At 53.6% G+C, this 23,016-nt stretch overlaps 1 protein-coding gene across 7 annotated transcripts in view; it reads right to left on the bottom strand.

The window, feature by feature from the left end:
• The window catches only part of Card10 (caspase recruitment domain family member 10), a 28,565-nt gene extending 6,006 nt beyond the window's left edge, over positions 1-22,559 (bottom strand). Inside the window, exons 1-12 of one of the 7 annotated variants that reach the window (XM_038342334.2) lie at positions 21,144-22,559; positions 20,322-20,573; positions 19,553-19,690; positions 17,309-17,634; positions 13,537-13,728; positions 12,184-12,339; positions 11,241-11,366; positions 9,669-9,953; positions 8,496-8,621; positions 7,254-7,375; positions 6,398-6,426; positions 5,931-6,054 (exon numbers count right to left, since the gene is read on the bottom strand). In XM_038342334.2, coding sequence (XP_038198262.1) covers positions 5,931-6,054; positions 6,398-6,426; positions 7,254-7,375; positions 8,496-8,621; positions 9,669-9,953; positions 11,241-11,366; positions 12,184-12,339; positions 13,537-13,728; positions 17,309-17,634; positions 19,553-19,690; positions 20,322-20,556 — 1,859 coding nt within the window. In that variant the 5' untranslated portion in view covers positions 20,557-20,573; positions 21,144-22,559. Of the gene's footprint in view, positions 1-5,930; positions 6,055-6,397; positions 6,427-7,253; positions 7,376-8,495; positions 8,622-9,668; positions 9,954-11,240; positions 11,367-12,183; positions 12,340-13,536; positions 13,729-17,308; positions 17,635-19,552; positions 19,691-20,321; positions 20,757-20,801; positions 20,982-21,143 lie in introns of those variants that run through there. The other 6 variants (XM_038342329.2, XM_038342330.2, XM_038342331.2 and 3 more) reach the window with 6 other exon arrangements.
• Between the last annotated feature and the right edge of the window lie 457 nt (positions 22,560-23,016).

Raw genomic sequence — 23,016 nt, 5'->3', positions numbered from 1 at the left:
GAACTGTAACACTGCCTGAAAAGCAACCAGGATTCTGCTGCCTAAAACAGGCCACAAGTTTCACCCAGGGCCAGCGCCCCTGAAGTGCCCTCTCCTTTTCCCCCTCCCCAGCCCGGTTGTACTGCTGCTGCTCCAAAGCTCAAGTCAGACACAGCCTCTCCCTCCCAGACACACCCCCACACACACCCAGCCCCACCCCTACCCCAGTTTCAAGCCTACTCCAGCAGCACTCCCTGCTAGGTTTTGCATTTTCTCTTTAGAACCCTTCAGGCCCAGACACCTGTGGAACCCAGCCTGTATCCCTAATTCCCAGACCGATGTCTAACACATCTAGGATGAAGAACCAAAGCCTGTCTTGCTCACAGACCAAGGAGAGTGGCAGATTCGGAATCTAATCCAAAAGCAGCTGCAGGGGGAGCAGAGGGTAGGAAGAAGCCCCAGAGGAAGATACATCTGGGTTCCCTCTCAGTGAGGAACAGCGGTACAGTGACAAATGAGAAGAGTCGGGGCTCCAGGGTGATGGGAAGCTTGGGCACAGAACACGGGATTTATAGGCGCTTCAACATCAACAGCAGCAGCAGAGGCAGCAAGAAATTCCAGGTGCCACACATGCTCCCCACCAGCACCCCAGCTTTGTACTTTGATTACCAACTTAGAATCCCGAGCAATGCTGGGCGGTGGTGGCGCATGCCTTTAATCCCAGCACTGGGGAGGCAGAGGCAGGTGGATCTCTGTGAGTTCGAGGCCAGCTTGGTCTACAAGGAGAAGGAAGAGGAAGAAGAGGAAGAGGAGGAGGAGGAAGAAGAGGAAGAAGAGGAAGAAGGAGAGGGAGAGGGAGAAGGAGAAGAGGGAGAAGAAGAAGAGGGAGAAGAAGAGGGAGAAGAAGAAGAAGAGGAGGAGGAGGAGGAGGAGGAGGAGGAGGAGGAGGAGGAGGAGGAGGAGGAGGAGGAGGAGGAGGAGGAAGAAGAAGAAGAAGAAGAAGAAGAAGAAGAAGAAGAAGAAGAAGAAGAAGAAGAAGAAGAAGAAGAAGAAGAAGAAGAAGAAGAAGAAGAAGAAGAAGAAGAAGAAGAAAGAATCCGAGCAATGGCTCTCGGGAAAGTCAGCTGGAACCAGCCAACTGTCTGAGCCACAGGAAGGCATCTGTCCAACCTATACCCTGACACAATGGGGGCTACTGACTATGAAGCCAAAGAAAGGCTGGGATCCCCACAAGGCAGAGTCCTGTCATCCCTGGGTGAGAACCAGTAGGGCTCAGACAAACTGGCCCCTCAGTCAAATCAGATAGCCAGGTCCATGGGGCCTGTCCTGCTTTGTGGAGGCCTAGAATGGGGAACCCTGACACTTGTCCAACCAGCAGTCAGAGCAAAATATTCTGGAAGACTCCACTAAGCGTGACCAACTCATAGCACACAGGCCACCCAGGACAGCAATCAGTACATCCCAACACAATGTCATAAATTACTTAAAACATTATGGGATTTTTTTCTGGCATTTTTTTGTAACCCGGTTGCACAGAGTGTAAACTAGGTAGTGACAACCTCATCCTAGACTCACAAGAATGAACCGGCTGCTTGTCCATGAAATGAGGATGCCAATGGTGTCCCTCTGCCCCATGGGCGTGAGATGAAGGACAGACAAGGTAAGCAACTGTGAAGCCACAGTAGGCTGAGGAATTCCCCGGGCCCAACCAATTCTGGTCTTAGCAGAACTGAGTACAAAATGCAAGCCTGCCTCCTCTCAAGCAAATTGAACCATTGAACCATGCTCCATCTCTCTTAGACAGGGTTTCAGGTATCCCAGGCTGGCTCTCTATGTAGCTGAGGATGACCCTGAACTTCTGATCCTCCTGCCTCCACCTCCCAAGTACTGGGATTACAGGTGTGCATCACCATATCTGGTTCACACTGAGCTGTGCTCTGTGCATGCTAGGCAAGTCCTCTCAGCGGAGCCACAGCCCCAAGCCAGGACCATTGCCTCATGAGCCGTTGATTTCAGGTTCTTCCCAGGCTTTTCTTACCAAGGCGTGAGGTCAGAAAAGCAGAGAATGGAGAGTGCCTTAGAGGGAAACAGTACGGCCCGACGCCACCGATGCCTGTGTCCCAGCCCTTGACGCCAGGTCATCTGGCATGTCCAGCCACGAGTGGAAATGCAGCGTACCCTCAGCACAGCGTCAGCATCTATGTCCTTAAGACTGCAAGTGTTCAAGAAACTCTGGCCAGGCTGATGAAATGGCTCCGCAGGCAAAGGTGCCTGCTGTCAAGTCTGGTGGCCTGAGTCCCATTTCTGGGACCCACACACACAAAAAAAGAACAAATCCCACAAGTTGTCCTCTAACCTCCATGCTTGCTCTATCACACACACACAACACACACACATACACACTCATACATAAAAACACACACACGCAAACCTACATACATACAACACATGCACATTCACACATGTGTGCACGAGCACACGAATGCATGCACACACACATGCATACACACACATGCACACTCACACACATAAACACACATAATAAATAAGCAAAATATAATAACAAAAAACACATTGGCAACTTCCTATCGTCAGACGGGACTGAGGAAAATCCCATTGGCCCAATTTCCCCAACTGTTGCAAACCCAGACTACAGTTGTCATTCACAACTGCACCAGAGCAGCTGCTCTCAGATTCCTCCCGTGTCCCTGTGCACCCCACGACCTAAAGACTCAGGAACACTGTGGACAACCACCCCTCCCAGCGTCCCCAAAGGACCCTGTGACTTCTCTGACCTTCTCGAGCAAGCAGCCTGCTCTGAGTACTTGGAGTTCTGGGAACACCCTAGGGCTGGGTGGGAACAGTGCAGAGATCCTCTTGTTGGGAGCTTGGCAGATTCAGAGAAGGGGAGAGAGCTGGAGAGTCCAGTTGACCCTGACCCTGGCTGAGACTAAGGCACTGGGACCTGGGAAGGACAGGGGCTCTCCAACTCCAAGAAGGGCTCCCAGCCCCACCCTGTGGTGTCAGAGAATCTGCCATTTCTGCCAGCCATGAGCGGTAAGGGCCTGTGAGTGTCCCTGTCCCAAGCACTGTGGGACAATCTCCAGGCTGTGTATGCAACTGATTTCCATGAGTCAGGAATCTGAGGCTGAGAGCTCCTGATAGCCCTCTGGGAGGTAGCAACACCACAACCATGTTATTGATGTGGGAAATGTTGGGTACAAAGCCGTTACCACTTACCAACAGTGGCCCAAGCTGTGGGTAGTGGACGTGGACAAGACTGTTAGAACTTTCTCTGTGTGTGGTCAGAAGGTTCTAGAGGTCTCTAGGACCACGTGAGTGAGTATAGACAGGTGCAGGGTTCTGCTGAGAGACGGCAGACCAACTTTCTCTAATGCTCTCCCAGTACCCAGCGCCTCATGCCATTCTTGGACTCCTCCCTGCCACCTCCCCCGACACTGCCATCTATTGTCATCTTCTAGCTCTACCCACCCACCCCAATGCCTGACTGCCCGCTGTCCCTGCCCTGCCCTGCCCTGTGCCCTAACAGAGGAGTGGAGAGGCTGCAGGGGTGACAGAACTATGTGTGTGACACCCAACACGAGCATCGCAGACAGAAGTCAGGTGTGCCCAAACTACACCAGCCTCCAGTGGCTTTGGACTTAGAACAATTCCTGAGCGGGTTCTGGCCTTGGGAGATATCTCAGTAAATAAAGTGCTTGCTGCATAAACAGGACCTGGGTTGGGATGCCTAGTGCCCACATGAAAGCTGGGCACAGCATCTGTAACATCAGCACTGGGGAAGCAGAGGCAGAAGGATCCCGAGAGCTTACTGGGTAGCAGCTGGTATGGATGAAACAGTGAGCCCCAGGGGCAGGGAATTAAGGTAGACAGCCACGCAGAAAGTCATTAATGTCAACTCTGGTCACCACACCTGCACACCCATGACAGCACTACCATACATGCATACCACAGACCACATTTGCTTGCGTGCCCTCGTACACGTACACACACACACACACACACACACACACACACACACACACACACGGGCTCTGCAAAGCCACAGCAGTAGCTAGAATACCCAAGAGTAAGCCAGGTTCTGTTCAAATCAGGAACCGTGAAAACAACAACAACAACAACAACAACAAAAAAGGACCTGAGAGAGAGAAGCCTTGTCGTGAATCCATATCACACAGGAGACTGAGGCGCTCAGAAATTAAGTGCCCTGCCCAAGCTCTCAAGGTAGCATTAAACATCAAGATTTGAACTCAAGTCTCAAGGTGCAAAGCCTTCTCTCCCCCACCTTTGTCCCATCCTGGGACCCAAGTGGTCACCCTGTTCTGGAGTTAGGGAAGGGCCTGTCCCCTTCCTCTTTCAGCCACCCCTGAGTCCAGCTCATCCTGTGTTCTTCCTTCAACTCCTGCTTTCCCAGAACAGCAGGGGCAGCAGGGGTGACCCTGGTGATTACAGCCCAAGCCCAGGAGGGGTGAACCAGAGCCTTGCTCCCGGTCCTGCATCCTGGCGCCCCCTGGACGACAGCCAGAAGCTCGTGGCAAGCCAGGCTGGAGGAAGGGCCACAGCAGGCAGGAAGGGAGGGACCTCCGCCCCTTCCCCCATAAGCACATCCTGCACAGGCTGAGACAATGTCACACTGGGCCCACTGCCGGGATTGGGACTGCAAGAGGAGCAGGGGGTGGCGGTAGGTGGGTGGGGTGCTGGAGGCTTGGCCAAGCTGCCTCTAGGAGGCAGAAGGCCTCTGGTCCTGCTCTGTCTTGCTCTGTCTGACTTGAGATTCATTCCCCTGCTCCTTAACCCCATCTCACACTGGCTGGCATTCAGTGTTTCCTAAGGTCTTCCCAGAACCCGAGTGTGACGGGGTCCCTGAAGATGGCTCTTGTACTTTTCTGCTCTATGGTCCTGGACAAATTCATTAATGCCTCAGAGTTTTATATTTTATGAAACAGGGACACAGCACCTAAACCAGACAGAGGTGGTGCACGCCTTTAATTCCAGCACTCGGGAGGCAGAGGCAGGTGAAATCTCTCTAAGTTCGAGGCCAGCCAGGTCTACACAGCAAGTTCCAGAACAGTCCAGGCTATACAGAGAAACCCTGTCTCAAAAAACAAAAACAAAACAAAACAAAGCAAACAACAAAAAAACACCTAATCCCAGGAGTGTGGCAGCTAGCCGCTGCCCTGGCACTCACCAGCAGCCAAACCCTCCCAGGCATCTAATTCATAAAAGCCAAAATCCACATGTCCTCTGCCTGAGTCACGGAGCCCACTGGGACTCATCTGGCCTGACCTTTTACCTTCCATCTTCCCTTCTTCCCTCCTCACTGACTCCAGGCCCTTCCCTGGCCAACCTTTCCTTACTTTCCCCAGCAGCTCTGAGTTCAAAGGTCATGTGGCCCTGGGGAGGTAGAGGAGGGGCTCCTTCCCCCATGGACATAGTGGGTCATTGTCAGGGCATCCTGCCCTAATGTTTTGTAACTTCTGTTTTGGGTTTGTGACCACAACAGATACGGGGGCTCCCATGGTGGCCCCAGCCCTGGCCATCCTAAGTGGTTCGGTGGCTCAGCAGGGTACTGCCCACAAAGAGCTCAGGGCAGGGATGACTAGCAAGGAGGAAGCTGGAGTGACCGTGGCATGAGCAGCAGATACTGGGCCCGGCAGAGCTCGGTTCACATGAGCCAGAAGTTTCCAGACACCCACATGCAGCAGAGATCATTGTTGCCTTTAGCCATGTAAGGAAACTGAGGCCCGGGGAGATGTGAGCAGCTGGGGCTCACAGAGCACAGAATCCCAGAGTTGCCATGTCTGAAGACCTTCCCGTGGAAAGATCCTGAAGTAGAGGTGTGGCCTGCTGTCTCCCTGCTAAGCCCGGGACCCTCTGCAGCCATGTGGTGACACACAAACCCTACTCCACCATCCTGGAGAACTGCCTACCTATTGAGGAGGTCCAGGCCACAGCCCCGAGCCAGGAGGCCTTCCGGCTTTCCCAAAGGCCACACACTGTCAGAGGAGGAGGATGAAGAGAGGCCGGGGGACCAGGGCTTAAGGGTCACACTCCCTAGAAAGGAAGAGGAAGGTCAGGAGTTTGGAAAACAGAGACAGTCAAAGGCAACGAAAGGGGCCTTGGCAGGCTAGTGGCCCCAGGAGCATAGAGCTGGGTCAGGGCCACAGGGGGAGGCTCCAGTTTCCAAGAAGAGGAAGAGGTGGGAAGGAAATGAGGGGCCCCACATGGCACACCCAGGAGCAGGTGTGCAAGCCAGACCCTAATCCTCAGGAGCCTCCCACACAGCCTATCGCCTAGACAGGGGCACAGACAGGCCAGGGGGAAGGGAACACGCAGGTTCAGGCCAGAGGCAAGAAACTCCCCCAAAGTAAGCCTCCCCCAGGGCCCTGGGAGTTACCTGTGATATCCGACATGCTGCTAAAAGACCTGAATGAAGAGAAGACAGGGTGGCAGGTGAGGCCTGCACCACCATGCCCTACATCCTAACTCAGTCCCCCAGCAAACACTGATCAGACCCTAGGCCCAGGACACCCAGCTACCCAGCCCCCTAAAGCCACAAGGCAAGGAGTTAACTGATTTGATCCGTAGCGGACTTGTCCTTTGATGCCACCTCCCCTGACCTCTGACCCTGCTATCACCTTCTCCTGCTACCTTTGATCCTTGACTCCTACTTGTACTTCCTGGGTTAGATCGCCTTCCTCACACCCATCCCTATGAGAGCAGGGTCACTTCACAGCAAGCCTGTGGGCACCATAGCCTTCCCCCCCCCCCCAGCCTCCCATTAGGAGGCCACTTAGAGGGGGAAGGTTGTAATGGGAAGAAGCAGGAGACAGGAAATCCCACATCCTGCTCTGGCTATTACGGATGTGGCCTGGGCTTTCTGACCTGCCTGCTGCTGCTGAAGCTGAGGCTTGGTTTTCTTACTTTGAGTGCCCCGCCCCTGAAAACCTCTCTATCCCCAACCTAAGCCAAGCGGTTTCTAAGATTGAGAATCTGAGCTCCCAGGCTGCCTGTGGTGACTTCCCCAGCCAAGTGCTGGGCTGCAGCTGAGCCCACTCTGCCCTTTGACCTTACCCTGACCTGACTTGGTTCCTCTTTGGACCTCATTGCTTCTAGAGCTCTGATGGCCACAGGGCAGCCAAGCGAGAGGACCGTTGGTCCTGCCTGACTTGCAGTTGAACTCAAAGGATGTGGCTGTTCAGGGCCCAGCAACCCTTCCTCAGGAGGGAGCTCCCGCTGCTCCCAGCAGTTACCTCTTAGGGGGCTCTGGGTCCTCTTCGCGTTGCCTGCGGAGAATGGAGCCGGCACTGGGTGGAAAGGGTAGGATGGAGAGCCGGTTGATCTCCTTCTCGCTGTCTGTGGCTTCCTCCTGCAACTCCAGAATAAGGCCTGTCACCTCCAGCCCACCTATCCCAGCCCTTAGCTCACTGGTAAGACCTGGGGCCCACACATGCAAGACTGCAGTGTACGAGGGCCCCCACACCTGTGGGCTCTGGGAGAGGCTTAGGCAGCAAAGTGCCTGTTGAGCAAGCCCGGGAACTTGACTTGGATCCTCAGCTCCCCCCCCCCACACACACACACAAAAAGCCAGGTATAATGGCACACACACTTGTAACCCCAAGGGTGGGGAGGCAAAGATAGGAGGATCTCTATGGATTGCTAGTCGCCTAACCTAATGAGAGAGGTTCAGGTCCCAGTGAGAGTCTGTCTCAAAAACAAACAAACAAATAATTAAAGAAAGGAAGAAAGAAAGAAAGGAAGAAAGAAAGAAAGAAAGAAAGAAAGAAAGAAAGAAAGTTTTTTTTAAAAAATGGGGGGAGGCATAGAAAGGTGGCTCAGTGGTTAAGAGCACTGACTGCTCTTCCAGAGGACCCAGGTTCAATTCCCAGCACCCACATGGCAGCTCACAACTGTCTGTAACTCCAGTTCCAAGGGACCCAACAACAATGCACATAAAATAAAAATAAATAAATTTTAAAAAGAGAGAGAGAGAGAGAGTGAGTAAGGGCCAAAGAGATTGCTCGATGGTTAAAAGATTCTATTGCTCTCAGAGGACCTAAGTTCCAATTCCCAGCACCTACATCAGACATCCACAACTACCTGTAATTATATCTCTAAAGGGACTAGACATTTCTGGCATCTGAAGGGACCTGTATTCACGCACACACACCCACACATAGTTATGCACACATACATATAAATAAGAGAATAATAAAATAATTTAAAGAAACAATAGGGCAGATGGTTCTTGAGGAACGGCACCTGAGGTTGACCTCCAGTCTTCATATCCATGCACACACATGTACCTGCGCACACACAAACATGCAAAAACACCTGCACATAGAAACACACATGGGGGGGAAGGGTTCTTAGCCTCCCTGGGTCTTAATGTGCTCGACCATGACATGCGACAGTTGGCAAACTGGAGATGGTGTGCATGTTGGCAATATAGAAAAGGCCCAGGCTTCCCTTGTTTGGGGCAGGTGACAGCTTACCGAGGTATGGGCCTCAGATCCCCCGGCTTCTCCTGCAGCTTCAGGGCCTCCCGGCGGGGATGGGAACTCACTAAGGCTCCAGGTACTGCTGAGGTTGGAGCACAGGGAATGGGAAGAGGCGCAGGCCTGCCAGAGGAGGAGGCAAGGGAGGATGTAAGCAGGGCTGAGCTCAGGCTGGCCACGGTCAGGACTACACACCTGCCACATGCCAGGCAGAGGGAAGATCTGGGCACAGGGTGTTAAATCTGGGCCTTCATGGAGTCCATGCCTCAAAGTGGGAGAGATTGAAAGCCAGCAGAGGAACAAAATCACCCCCAAAGGCGAACGCAAGAGAAGGAATGTGCCCTGGGCTCAGAGCACAACAGGGGCCCCACCCTGCCTGGCATTCAATGCTTTCCAGGCGAAGTGGGACCTGAGCTGATGACTCGGGTCACGGGAGTTAGGAACAGGTGCAGTTGAGGAGGAAGATGGGGCAGAAGCACGAGCAAGGTTCCTGAGGACTATGACAGAGTCTAGGATTTGCAATACTGAGACCCATGAGACCTGGCTAACAGGGTGGAGAGGCCCAACCTACTGGGCCTAGGAAGCAGAACTGGTGGTCTGTTTTTACTTCAGCACAAAAGCCACCGAGGTTCTGACACACGAGAGATCACACACTCATGCGTCTTCCTTCTACTCCTCCAGGCCATGAGCTCATCACAAGTGACCAAAAACAGGAAACTGCAGAGCTCCTGGCAGAGCCCAAAGGCCACTCTCTGATTCTCAAGAGTCCAAGCCCCTGACTGTGTGATGTCCAGCAGACCCTTGACCCACTCTGGGCCCCGCACTATGAAAAGCTTGAGACAGCTGGTCTCTCGAGGAACTTCAAGGTCTAGGCGAGACTAGCCTCGCTGCCTCTGAGGGCCCTGCTCACAGGCCCTCCAGCATCCAGGCTCACAGCGCAGTAGCAGAAACCCAAAGGCCAGCCCACCTCTCAGCTGCCAGCTATTGTTAATCTCAACCACGTTCCCACCCAGCTGAGGTCCCCCATTCAGACCCCACATGTTCCCCAGCCCTGGCCCAGAGCTTGCTGCAGAAGCCCAGCCTTAAGCCAGCACATTTTTCCCCATAAAGCAGGGTTCCCCAAGTCCATGGCACCCCAGCCCCAGAACACTATGCTTCTGCCCCACTCACCTTAAGAGAGGAGCCCCCCTGCGTCCGCTGCAGCTGCGCCTCCAGCATTGCCTTGGCCCCCTCCAGGCTGGTGACTGTGGTGAGCAGCTCATCCCGCTCCGCCTCAAGCCCCCGCACCTGTTTGCGGTACTGATCCTTCTCAATGAGGCTCTGGGAGTACTGCAGCTGGATCCGGTCTCGGCTCTGGATTGCCTGGAGAGAGCAGGACAGCCAGCCTCTGAGGGAGGCACGCTGGCTCAGTGGGCTGGATGGAAGGAGAATGGTGCTGTCGCCTGTGGGCACCTCCTGTGGGGGGGGGCCTGTGCTTAGCTAACAGCAGTTCATTTCATCTATACGGAGACTAAGAGGACTGATCGCTGGCCTCACTTACAGGTGGAAAAACAACACCATCAGGGCTATGGGTGGCTCTAGCTAGAAAGGCCAGAGTCCTTAAAAGGCTTCCAAGCCAGGTGATGGTGGCACATGCCTTTAATCCCAGCACTCAGGAGGCAGGGACTAGCAGATCTCTTGAGTTTGAGGTTAGCATAGTCTACTCTACAGCCGGAGCTACAAAAAGAAACCCTGTCTCAAAAAAAAAAAAAAAATGCTTCCAAGAGACCCACTGTACACCTAACTTTAACCACAGCACTGGTCCCTATAGGAGCCAGTAATCCATCCCAGCCTGGTGCAGCCAATGTGTCTTCCCATGAAGATGAAGTCCCCAAGAGCTAGGTCCAGGCCCAGACTTGCCCACAGTGCTTCTGGGGAAGCTAGAACCAAAGGCTTGGGGGCTGGGTAGCATTGTGGCCCCAAAGCACCAGAATCACAATGGCAGGAATGACACCCCAAACCTACATTCTAAGGACTCCCAGGGGATTCAGAGAGCTATTCTAACAGAAGTGGTGGGACAAAAGCCTCCCACCCCACCCACAAGGCGGGAGGGGGGGAGGCTCCCACAGAGTGGACAGGGGCATAAAGGAACTGGTTTGAAGCAGCCCTGCAGCCTTCATAGGAGACAGGCCAGGCCAGCTGTGATGCCAGGAACACAAAGCCAAAACCTTGGGGAATTTCTCCATCAGCAAATATTTTCAGGTCCTCCTCCAGGCTGAGAACTGAGATTCAGGAGGATCCTGGAGGGCAGGGGAGCTCAGGGTCTAAGGCGGATCTCTAAGTGCTCCTAGGAAAAGGCAGAACTCCTGGCTGCAATGCAAGGACCCCTGGGTGATTGACCAAGGGTCTGGGCCCAGCTCCAGTGCCGCTTGCCCAAGTGATCATCAGCAAGGCGGATCCTCTATGAGAGGATTGGAGCAGAGTCTCTGGGGGACTGTGAGGCCCATACTGGACCAGTGGCCGTCAGAGGCACACGTTTCATAATCCAGCACACTTGCCTGGGTATATGTGAGGATGCTTACCTGTCTCCCTGGCCTGCCAACCTCATCTCAATTCGCCAGTGCACTTTTAATGTCTCTTCCTGCAATGCCGGTCCTGCCTCTGTCTCCTCCTCCTCCTCCTCCTCCTCCTCCTCCTCCTCCTCCTCCCTAAATCAGAACCAGCGGTAGGAGGAGGGATGCCACCCAGCGAGCCACTGCTCACCTGGTCCCGCTCTTTCTCAATCTCCTCCAGCTGGGCCAGCACAGTGGCCATGCGGTGCTTATAGAGGTCACAGTCCTTCAACAGCGTTCGGTGTTTGAGCCGTAGGTCCTCCATCTCTTGCAGGTACTACGGGCAAGGCAGGTGGGCCTGGCTCAGAATCCAGAAACCCAGGAACAAGTGCCCACCTCTCCGGGGGGATATCCTTGGACGTTGTCTTTGTCTTGCTGGGCCTCAACTGCCTAGCTCATCAAGTGGGCTTGATGATTCCAACAGCATCCTCCATGCCGTGGTCTCCCCCAGAAACTTCAGCCCACACCCCCTTACTCTTCTCAGATTCTTTCCCAGCATTGCCTTGGGCTCTCAGGTGTGCACTCTGTACACCTACCTGTCTGCTAGAAACACCCTCTACAGGAGTGGGAGCCTTGGAGTTAAAGATTTATTTTTTATTTTATTTTTAAGTATGTGTATATGGGGGTGTGTGTGTGCACATAAGTATAGACAGCAGCAGAGAACAGACAGAACAACCGACAGAAGACACCTTGGAGCCCTCGGGAGCAACCTGACATAGGCGCTCAGAACTGAACTTCAGTCTGAAGCCAGGTTCCTTTGTTTGCGAGGCAAGTACTCTACCACTGAGCTCAATCCCCAAACCCTGTGGGGTTTCTTTTTTTATTTAAGATTTATTTCTTTTATTTAAGATTTATTTCTTCATTCTAGGGAGTCTTAGATGTGTTTTCTAATGACCCTGCAAAGCCTAAAACGGCCCTACTGACACACAAGGATGAATGAGTGTGGATTAATGAGCCCAGTGCCTGCTGAAAACACCAATGGAAGGCTACCAGGGTACATGAGCAATGCCTGGCAGTATCCTCCTCCTAGACCAGAGCATTAGCAGAAGGTGGTGGAGCAGGGTGGGAGTGGGGAGGTGGGCAGCAGTGCCTACCTTGTCCCGCAGTTCCTCGGCCCACTGTAGCTCGCCTTGCACGGCATGCAGCTTCTGACACAGCTCCTGCCTGCTGTCCTGTGCCTCCCTCCAGTCATGCTCCAGGATGTCCAGCAGGATGCGCTCAGAGCCTGCAGGCCCTTGCCGGCACACCTCCTGCCAGGTGAAGGGGGCACCTCAACCCCGAGCCCTCCAACCCCACCCTTGGGTATCTAGAGGAAGGGAGACACACAACCCTCAACCCTCCGAATCAACCGAGTGGGCTACTCTCCCAGACTTAGCACCTAGACCTCAGGTTCTGTACGTGGAGAGTGGGTGGCTCCTCCAGCCCCATTGGCCTCTAGGAGACATGTGTAGCTCAGGGAGGAGAGCAGATGAGGATGTGTCCCGATCTGAGTCAGGATCATGGCTGCTAACACGACCCTAGCCTGCTCCCACTTGCTCTAGCCCCACACCTAGACCTATCCCCAGCCCTCTGACTACAGGCTTTCACGGGGCTGGCTGGTCCCGAATCCAAGATCCAGACTCTAGGCCCACATCTGGTCAAGCACCCCCAAACCCACAAAATAATGTTCTTTCCTCTTTCGGTGTAGAACAATAGCCAGTCCACACTGTCACTGCCACCACAGACACTAAGCAAGTCCTGGGGTCACCCAAACCTAGGAACTGTCTCAGACACTTCAGGGTCCGAGACTCCATCACAAATTTCTGAAGACCCAGGAGTGGTGGCCTGGGTCTATAATCCCAGCACTCAGGAGGCCCAGGCTGGAAGATCACCACTAATCTCAGGCCAGCCTGGGCTACATAACCAGTTCTAGAGCAGGCAGGACTAGAGTGAGCCCAGGTCAAAACAGCAGGAGAAACTAGGGGTGGAGTATAGGTCAGATTCTGGATTTGATCTCTAACATCACATTTTATTTATTTATTTATATTTATTTATTTTGGTTTTTCGAGACAGGGTTTCCCTGTAGTTTCTAGAGCCTGTCCTAGAACTAGCTCTTGTAGACCAGGCTGGCCTCGAACTCAGAGATCCGCCTGCCTCTGCCTCCCGAGTGCTAGGATTAAAGGTGTGAGCCACCACCGCCCGGCTCTAACATCACATTTTAAAAGAGAAATTTGGACCCCTCTCTCTAGGAAAATGCTCACATATACCCAAGGGTACAATTTTATGGGGTTCGGATACCTCTGGGGATTGGCTACAGACCCCAGATTGAACCCCCAGGGAGTGCAGTATGCTAAGGCCTAGAGCTTCAAGTGAGAAGGGAGCCCTCTCTCAGCCTCTGGTTCCAGAAGGACAGTGGGGAGCGGAGGCTGTCTTCTGGCTGTCCCACACCCCCAGCACCAGGGTCCTACCTGCTGAAGGCCTTCCTGGAGCTCCTGTAGTGACGCCGTCAGCCGCTGGTTCTCTGCACGGAGCTCGGAGAGCAGCTCAGCACCATCTGGCTCCCTCTCCTTGTCTTCAGCCCCAGGCAGCGGCCCCCGGGCCCTCCGCAGCAGCGCACACTCTTCCTCCAGCCGGCTGACTTTGAGCTTGAGTTGATCCACCTGAGGTCCGAGACATGAATCAGCCTGGATGAGACACATTGGAAAACACCCCCAAGGTGTCCCCAGGTCCCTGAGAAGCCTAGGCAGGGGTTCTGCCTGAGATTCAGTGAGAAGAGGAGCCAGGGTGGCAAATATGGCAGCAATAGGGAGGAGGGAAGGGGAAAAGCCAAGACTATCCTCTCAGGGACAGTCTTGAAAAGATGCCCTGCATATAACACACAATTTGACCAATGACAGTGTGGCAGAAGGGGATGGAAGGGGAACAGGGTCTGGTCCCAGCTCTGCCTGAACTGAGGGTGGCCCTGAGCAAGCTGTGCCTCCCTGAATCTCCCTATCTAGACCAGAAGGAGAAGAAAGAAGTGATGGGCCTGAGGGTCTCATCCAGCCCAGCAGCCAAGGATGCCCCTCCAGCCCAGATCCCAGCCCCCCAGACCCCATGCACATAGGTGAGTTGGGGGGGGGGGCTCAGAAAATTCTTCACAAAGGAACTATGTGCAGTGGCACATGCCCATAATCTCAGCTCTCAGGAGGCTGAAGCAGAAGGATTGCCGAAAATTTCAGGCTAGCCTGGGCTAGTATTAAATTCTAAATCAGCCTGGGCTACATATAGTGAGACTGTGTCTTTAAACAAAGAAAAAAGAGGAAAGAAATTCCTTACATAGAGGTTCTCTCCAAGAGATGAGCTTGCTGGTTCATACCCAACTCCCCCACATCCAGACGTGGGCTTCAGTGTCAACCGCCTGTGCGGTGCCATCCCAAGCAAGTCCCTCATCCCCTCCCAGCCTCAGCTTTATCATCAGCACAGTGGGTCCCTCCCCTCCCGCTGCCTTCCAGAGCTGTTGAGAACTGAGGAAGACAATAACGGGGCAAAGCAGGCTGTGAGGCAACCACAAGTAAGACACAGCCATTGTGGGGCTGTTAGAAAGAAAGCCAAGAGGCCTGGGCTGTCACCAGCTCAGTGTGGGAAGCCAGAGCCTTTGGCCTGGGAGCTGGGTGGGGGTGGTCAGCTGGGGATGCCTGGCCCGAGGTCTACCACGCATGGTCAGTTCGCTGGAGTATAGTGTTCTTGTTCCAGGGGATCTTTGCCAAGTGCGTGTGGGATCTGGGGTGGCCAAGCTGAGGGAAGAGGAGCAACAGGTGCAGACCATCAGCGAGGTCTCTGGGGTGAGAGGGGGGAAGAGGACAAAGACCTCTGGTGATGTTCTCAAGAGAACCAATGCCTGGTGTCCTGGGAGTGTCCTGGTTAAAAATGACTGCTGGTCTTCCCGGCCTCGGAGCCCAGAACAGCACATACATACACACCCCAGGCTGAAGCTGGGTGGGCGGCTCCTCAAATGAACAGTGCACTCCTCCTCCGCAGACTCAGAAAGTCTTGACCCCCGCATTCCTTTCCACTCACAAAACATGCTTTGTGACCCAGAGGAGAAAGACAGCGGGTTTCAAGGGCTGGCCTGGCCACACCCTTCACAGCAAACCGCAAATGCACACCCAGGTTCCTGCCTGACCCTCGGGCCAGCCGGCTTCCCCAGTGAGCTCAGAACACAGGTCAGCCAGCCAAGCCCCGGGAAACCCGGATGCCTTTAATCCCAATGTACAAACTCTTGAGCACGAAATTACAGCGTTCACTCCTTAAATTTATGTTGCTTAGAAATAACAGCTCATTAACTTTGCACCCTATAAAACACGGTATTAAATCAGCCACCACAGACACCTGTCCGCGGCAGGAGGAGGCCAAGATGGGGGAGCCAGGCCCATTGGCAGCGCTGAGAACTTCCACCTGCGAGGCCTCTTGAAATTCTAAGACAGGGAAAGCTCGCGGACATGCAGGTGGGTGAGGGGTGGGTTCCTCTGTTCATCTCCTCCTCACTCTCTACCCGTATCTGCAAGCGCAGCCCCTGGAGCAGACGGTCCCATCTGTGAGCAAAGGACCCTTCCTCTGCATCTTTTCCAACCACTGGCACAGCCCAGCAGTGCCCCTCCCCGTGACACACACAGGACATCCCCAGTCACCCACGTACAATCGGCTCCCGACTGCAAACACACCACCTGCACCTCAAGTGGGGACACGGCCTCAGGAATCTCATCTGGGCTCCCCTCCCCAAAACACTGAGCCGGCCAATAAGTACACACCCAGACAATGGTGCCCCAGAGTCCCACGTACTGTTCCCAACCCCCAGTCCCGATCTCATCACCACCAACACTGAAGCCAGGCTTGAGAGAGAGGGACTCCAAACACCAAGATCAGAAGCCACTGTAAACAAATTCCTGGAGGAGGCCTGCTGTGTGCCCCTGGCACAGGAAGCCTCTGAGCCATATAATTCCTCGGTGCTTGGGCAACACATGGCGCTCATCAAACATGGCAGAAACTCCATTTGGAGTCTCAAGCAGAATGGAGGCGAATGAGAAAGGCGCTCCATCCCTCGGCCTTTGACAGACCCTCAGTCCATGAGAGGCTACCTGGGGCTCCACTGGAGAGGACCCAGTGGGAGTTCACTGGTCACAGACAGGCAGCATGGCATCCCCAGGAGGAGGCCTGCTGAGGTACCAGACAAGTGCAGCTCATGTCTAGACTCTGTCCTTGGACACACCCTCGACCACTGTGAACCCCTGCGTCCGTACTGGAGACAGAAACTTGAGCATCGTGTGTTGTAAGAACCTGTGTTGGATGACTGCGATGATTGACAGGGCACAGGCTCAACACTGCCCTTGTCAAGAATTCTCTGAATTTGACATTCCCAGCCTGCACCTCACTGAATCCTCACAGCCCAAAGCGTTCATCACCTTGGCACCTACTGACATTCTGAGCTGCATAAATCTGTTGCAGGGGTTATCCTGGGCATGGTATCCATGTGGCAGCGTCCTTGGCCTCTACTTACTAAATGCTAATGGCATCATTGTCCTACTTGTGACAACGAAAACTCTTCCCGGAGTGTAGGGGTAAGCTTCAGCACAGCGCTTGCCTAGCATGCACCAAGTTCCCAGCACTACACACCAGGTAAACAAGACGCCTGTGTAGCCGGGCGGTGGTGGCGCACGCCTTTAATCCCAGCACTCGGGAGGCAGAGGCAGGTGAATCTCTGTGAGTTCGAGACCAGCCTGGTCTACAAGAGCTAGTTCCAGGACAGGCTCCAAAGCTACAGAGAAACCCTGTCTCGAAAAAAAAAAAACAAAAAAAAAAGAAAAAAAAAAAAAAAAAAAAAAAAAAAAAAAAAAAAAAGACGCCAGTGTCCTAGTATTTGGGAAGTGGAGGCAGGAGGCATCAGAAGTTTAAAGCTCTCATCAGCTACATATCAAGCTTGAGACCAACTCAGGATACTTCAAACCCTGTCTCAAAATAATAACAATAATAGTAATAATAACCTTAGTCCCAGAATGGCCACATGCTTTGTGGGGTGTCTCCCTGAGTACCGAACGAGTCATAATATAACGAGACATGAACACAGAGCAGTCAGTGAACTAACTCTCAGTCAAGACTGGGTCCATGATGGCTCTGAAGAAAAAGATGGTGACCATTTACCATCTTTTTCTTGTTCAAACATCTCTCTTCTCTACCCAGCCCCACCGTCTCCTCAGGGCCTACCGCAAGCTGCAGGTCTCGGCTGCGCAGCACAGCTGAGTTCTTCTCCTCGCTGAGTTGAGCCAGGCGCATGGCAATCATGTAATTCTCGTCCTTGAGCCGCAGCAGCTCCAGGCTGCCGGCCTCCCAGTCCTCACGCAGCCGCTGGCAGCGTTCCTGAGCCTGTTGCTGCTCCCGCAGCCGCTGCTCCAGCCCTGCCCGCTCTTCTTCCAGTGCCCGGCCCCGGGCCTGGAGCTGCTGCTCTCGCTGTAGCTGGCTCTTCCGGGCTTCCCGAAGTCTCCGAACCTCAGTCATCAGGAACTGGGTCAGGCCCTCGGGCCCCTCCTCATCTGCCGGGAGGGTTGAATAAAACCAAGGGAGATGCTGAACTGCACAGAAAAACTCAAACCATAAAATCACTTCATGGAAGATATTCTTGCTATTGTTAGACAAGGAAGGTCTTCAAAAACAAGGCATAAAATCCAGGAGTTAGAGAAAAATAAAGTGGAAAAAATCTGTATTAAAATAAAGTTTATCTGCTTGTTTATTTGTTTTAAATCTCTGGCAAGGTGCAGTGGTAGATGCCTTTTAGCCCAGCACTAGCAAGGCAGAGGCAAGTGGATCTCTGAGATCGAGGCCAGCCTAGTTTACAGAGTTCCAGGACAGCCAGAGCTACACAAAGAAACCCTGTCTCAAAAAAACCAAGGTGAAGGGTGAAAGAGGTAACAAAGTTAAAGAACAAGCAAGACTGAAGGAGGAAAAAGGTATAATGGGACTCAAAGCCCTAATACACAAAGAGCTCCCACAAGACAAGAAAAGCAAACAACTAAATAAAACCAGGAGGAACAAAAAACTAAACACGTTCCAGTCTACCAGCAATAAGTTAATGCCAGGCACCAGTGTTTGTTGGCGTCATTCTTTATAGCAGACACTGTATCAACTTATTTAAATTTAATAATCACCACTGGACCCATCTTGTTTACTCGCCGATCACTACATAGTAAGCTACGAACTACATCACTTAAGAAGATAAAAACCTTGCTGGGGAGGTGGTGGCATATGCCTTTAATCCTAGCACTTGGTGGGCAGAGGCAGGTGAGTCTCTGAGTTCAACGTCAGCCTGGTCTACAGGGCGTTACGCAGAGAAACCCTGTCTCAAAAGGAAAAATAATAAAAACAAAAACTAGAAGATACAACCCCGAAACATGACTTTTACATATCTGCCAGGCAAAAATGTTTTAAGATCATGCTCAAGAGCCGTAAAGGTATAGCAAAGGGGACCCTACACTGCTGGGGGGTGGGGAGGCATGGTCATAAAACACTTAAAATGTGTGCATTCTTTGAGAAACTCCATTTCAGAAACTCCCCCAGCCCAGGGTAGAGCTGCACAGAACTGCCCATGGGAGGATAAAATGTTACAAAACCAGAAACAACCTGGTTATCCACCAGCAAGGGATCCCACAAATGAGTTATGTTACAGCTTCACCAATACACATTGATTATGCTGTCACTTCAAACAAGTGGGATCAACCATTCTGGAAAAAAAAACCACCACCATAACAACAAAAACCAAGATCCTAAACAAGACAGGCAGGCCACTCCTGAGTGTTATGTCTAACTGCTCAGGAAAGAAGCCTCACCAAATGTCCCAAAAAAACAAAAAGGCATGAGGTCTGGGTGTGTAGTCAAAGCTGGCTTGCAGCTAAGTAGCCTAGGCTGGCCTTGAACTTGGCCTCTGCCTCCTGAGAGTTATTACAGACCAACACACCACACTGGAATTGAATTTCTTATTATATTACCATGACATACATTTATTTATTTATTTATTTATTTATTTATTTATTGGGGGACAGGGGAGAGCATGTACGTGGAGGTCAAAGAACAACTTTCCGAAGGTGGTTCTCTCCTTCTGCCATGTGGGTCCTGGTGACTGAACTCAGGTGGCCAGGCTTACTGGCTTGTGTCCTTGCCCACTGAGCCATCTCAGTGACTTGTGAATGTTTATATGAGAAACTCTAAGCTGTGTGTGCAAGTCATATCATTCGGGAAGGTGCTTAGAGAGAAAGAGTCTTGCTAAGCACATGAACTCTGAACTCTGGATCCAGCCTACCCTCCGCCTACGGTGGGAGCCCTGAGTAAACTTCTGCAGTCTCTGCCTCAGTTTCTCTATCTGTCCAACAGGTATAGTGGGAGTAGGTCCTGATATGACTAGGGTAAAGAAACCTCTGGCCTGGCAGTGAGGCTGGGGCACCCATTGAGATTTCTCACCAAGGATCATAGAGCAGCGTTGGGCAGGTTCCTGGCCAGTGAGCAGCGTGAAGTGTTCTGGGTAATAGAATTCCAGGGCTTCCAGGAAGGCTTCGAAGCCCCTCTTGCCACGGCAGCGCAAGATGTCTATGAGGCGCCCTGAGGGCAAAGGTTGAAGCAGCGGGGTCAGGATGAAGGCTTCCCCGGTGCCCCTGCTCTCCAACACCACAATGCTCCAGGGCTCACGTTCCCCAGATTTTTGGACTGTGACACACACAGGGGCCTGTCCCAACACATCAGGGAGCCAAACTCAGTCTTCTCTGGCTGGCAAAAAAAAAGACGTTCCCCACAGCACCTGCACTGCAGCAGATCCCAGCACCCTCTACACACACAAACACATACACACATGCACACACGCGCACACACACACACACACACAAACACTCACGTTTGCCCAAGGGCATCGATGCCTGTTTTTCCCAGGCATTAAAATGCCCTCGCTGGCTTAAGTTCCCTGAGACAGCTCCGTTGCCAGTTCTGGCCCAAAGACACAGCTCTGGCTCAAAGACACCCAGTGAGAGAGAAGTCTCAGAAAATTGAGGCCAAACTTCATCACTTGAGGAAAACTGATTCTCTAAGTGTTGCGTTGCCACACAAATGGGACAAGGGAGAGCCAGAGAGGTCAAAGAGCACAGGAAAGATCCCACAAGGATCGCCATCCGCACCCGCAACTACATCCAGCCGTCTATCTGGAGTGGGCCCAGGAAACTCCTGGCTGCGGCGGGCTCACCGGTGCGGTTGGCACGGCACGGGAAACGGTATGTGCTGAGCACCTCCTCCTCGTCCTGCTCGTCCAGGACGCGGCACTGGCGCAGATACGGCGTGAGCTTGGCCGGGTTCAGGGCGCGCGTCAGCCGGTGGCGGACGCCCTCGATCCGCTCCCACAGCGCGTCCTCCTCCGCCTCCGACCCCGAGCCGGCCCCCGCCTCTTCATCGGCCTCGCCCGCGTCCGCCCGGCCCTGCATTGTCGCGTCCTCGGAGTCTGCGAGCAACAGGCACGGTGGGCACGGAGCCGCGGCCATCGCACCTGGGCGTCGCCCGCGGGTCCCCGCGCTGTCCGGCTCCATGCTCCCGGTTCCCCATGCTGCTCTGCCTGTACCCTCCCGAGTCCATGCGCTGTCCTGCCCGCGTCCTCCCGTGTTCCCCAGCTGTCCCGCCCGTGTCCCTCCCTATCCACGCTCCGTCCCGCCCTGGTCCTCTCCGCACTCACCGCGGTTGCCGCAACTTCCCTGGACTCCGGGCTCGGTGCTCGGCCGACGGCTCCGGCGGCGCGACGGGGCGGTGCCCTCGGGGTCATTGGCTCCGCCCCCGACCCCGCGGCCGCCCGGGCCTCCCCACATCGCCCGCGCCCCGCCGCGATCCGGCTGTACTCCCGGCCGCTCTCCGGGCCGGCCGCGCCTCCCCACCCCCCACCCCACCCCGCTTCCTGTTTCCCGCCGGCTCTCCCGCTGGTCCTGGCGGGGTCCCCGCGGCCCGCCCACACCTGCCCGGCCCCCGGCGGGGCGGGGCCGCCACACGCACGATCACACCCCCGCGCACCACCGCCGCACACCTTGTCCCGGCCACGCGCGCAACAGCTGTCCGCACCCACCACACGCCGAACGCCAGGGTGCAGCCGGCTACCCGGAGCCCTGGACAGGACAAGTGCTATCCACACACGTCCTGCGGCAAACAGGTCATATCAACTCAGCCGGCTCTGGGTTCAGATCTCACACGCAGGACCCCCAGAGCACCCACTTCAACCTGGGTGGTATATCCACTCTTCCTGGAGCCACATTCCTGGGCATAAGGCATGTCTATTTCTCAGGAAATGGCTGTAGAGTGTGGGACAGGGCCCTCAGAAGCCAGCAGAACTTTCACACTTGTTCATCTTCTGGGATAATAGCCTCACAGTGTTGGGCAGGACTTCAACCCGAGACAGGACACTCACATGACCCTTCCCACTCCCCGAAACATCTTGTGTGCAAGAATTTGCAAGACCCTGATCTGCTGCGCGCCTCTGTAGTTCAGTGTGGGAATCATTGCATCCTGTTCCCAGCTGGGCCTCTTATCTGCGAGTGACCAGGACAAGGGCTTGCCCCTCCCCAGTCTCAGTGTTCCCGAACACACTGTCAAGAGCTGGCGTCTTCCCGCAAGCTCAGGACAGTCTGTGTGGACCGCCGAGGGGAGGGGTTACGAGAAGCTTTCCAACGGTGGGATCAGTCCCTGCAGGCATGCACACTGCACCTCCCTTCCTTGGATGAAGATGATGGTACATGGGGACCTGGATGCTTGAATTTCTCAATGGCTGTTTCTTCAGATTGTAGTCCAAGAGATGCTTGAGGAGGGCTTTGTGGTTAAAGACAATTATGTTTGAGATAAGAGCCTCAAAACTCCCTCCACCTTGGAGACCAGCTCTCACTCCCACAACAATGTAGGTCTGCACTCTCGTGATAGCTGCTCTCTAGGTCCTGGAAAGTGCCCTGGGGGAAGGGGAGCACGGCTGAGAGGACACAGAAAGAGCTGGAAAGATGTGTGAGTCCCCAAACCCACCCATACTTTCTGAATTCAGTGCATCACCCACCCAAGGAAACAAAGTTTAGCCGCAAAAGCCCCGAGTGAACTGTCCTGCCGTGAAGAAACTAGTTTACCCACATAACCTGCTCCTTCCCAACCTTCAGGAATCACAGATGCCGCTGACTTGGTTTTGTTTGGAATATCACCTTCTCACCTTCAGAAGAACTCCTTTAGAAAGTCTAAATTGTAGTGCAAACCTACACATTAACAAAGGAGGAAGCAGAGGCCCAGAGGGCAAGAACTTGCCACACAGTGAGGTAGCTCCGAATCCATTCTGGTCCCTCTCCTCTCCCAAGGCTCAGTGTCCAGATTCACGCTAGACTCCCTCCCAGGGAGTACCTCTCCTCTGCTGGCCATGGACATTCTGGCTCTCTGCTCCCCCAGCAAGCAGCGTCTCCTCCCTATAGTGAATATTTTCACTTGGCAGGGATAATGGGAAGGAAGCCTGGGAAATGAGTCTTTGGTTAATTATTCTCTCATCAGAGGCGAAAACAGGGCCAAGGATTAGGCACTGAAACTAGAGTCCAATTGAAAGCAATAACGTGAGGGTCACTGGGTCAAATCGGGTCCCAGAAGCTGTAGGGGGAAACACCTGACATGTGCACACACGCACATGCACACTCACAAGCATGCACTTGGTTTCACAGACACATTCCCATGGACACACAGATATATTCTCTGTTTACAGACATACCAACATGCATACACAGGATTACACACACACTCACAGTCACACACACACATTTACAATGACACACTCACGTGGATGTACGTGGTCACACAGACACAAAGCCACACACACAATTTTACACACATACCTAACAGATACATATGCACAGTTATACAGGCGCACATCCATGCACATACAT

Source organism: Arvicola amphibius, chromosome 9 (assembly GCF_903992535.2).
Source record: "Arvicola amphibius chromosome 9, mArvAmp1.2, whole genome shotgun sequence".
Taxonomy (NCBI): Eukaryota; Metazoa; Chordata; class Mammalia; order Rodentia; family Cricetidae; genus Arvicola; species Arvicola amphibius.
The sequence above is the reverse complement of the archived record's forward strand: the minus strand, read 5'-3'. Positions and strand labels throughout refer to the sequence as shown.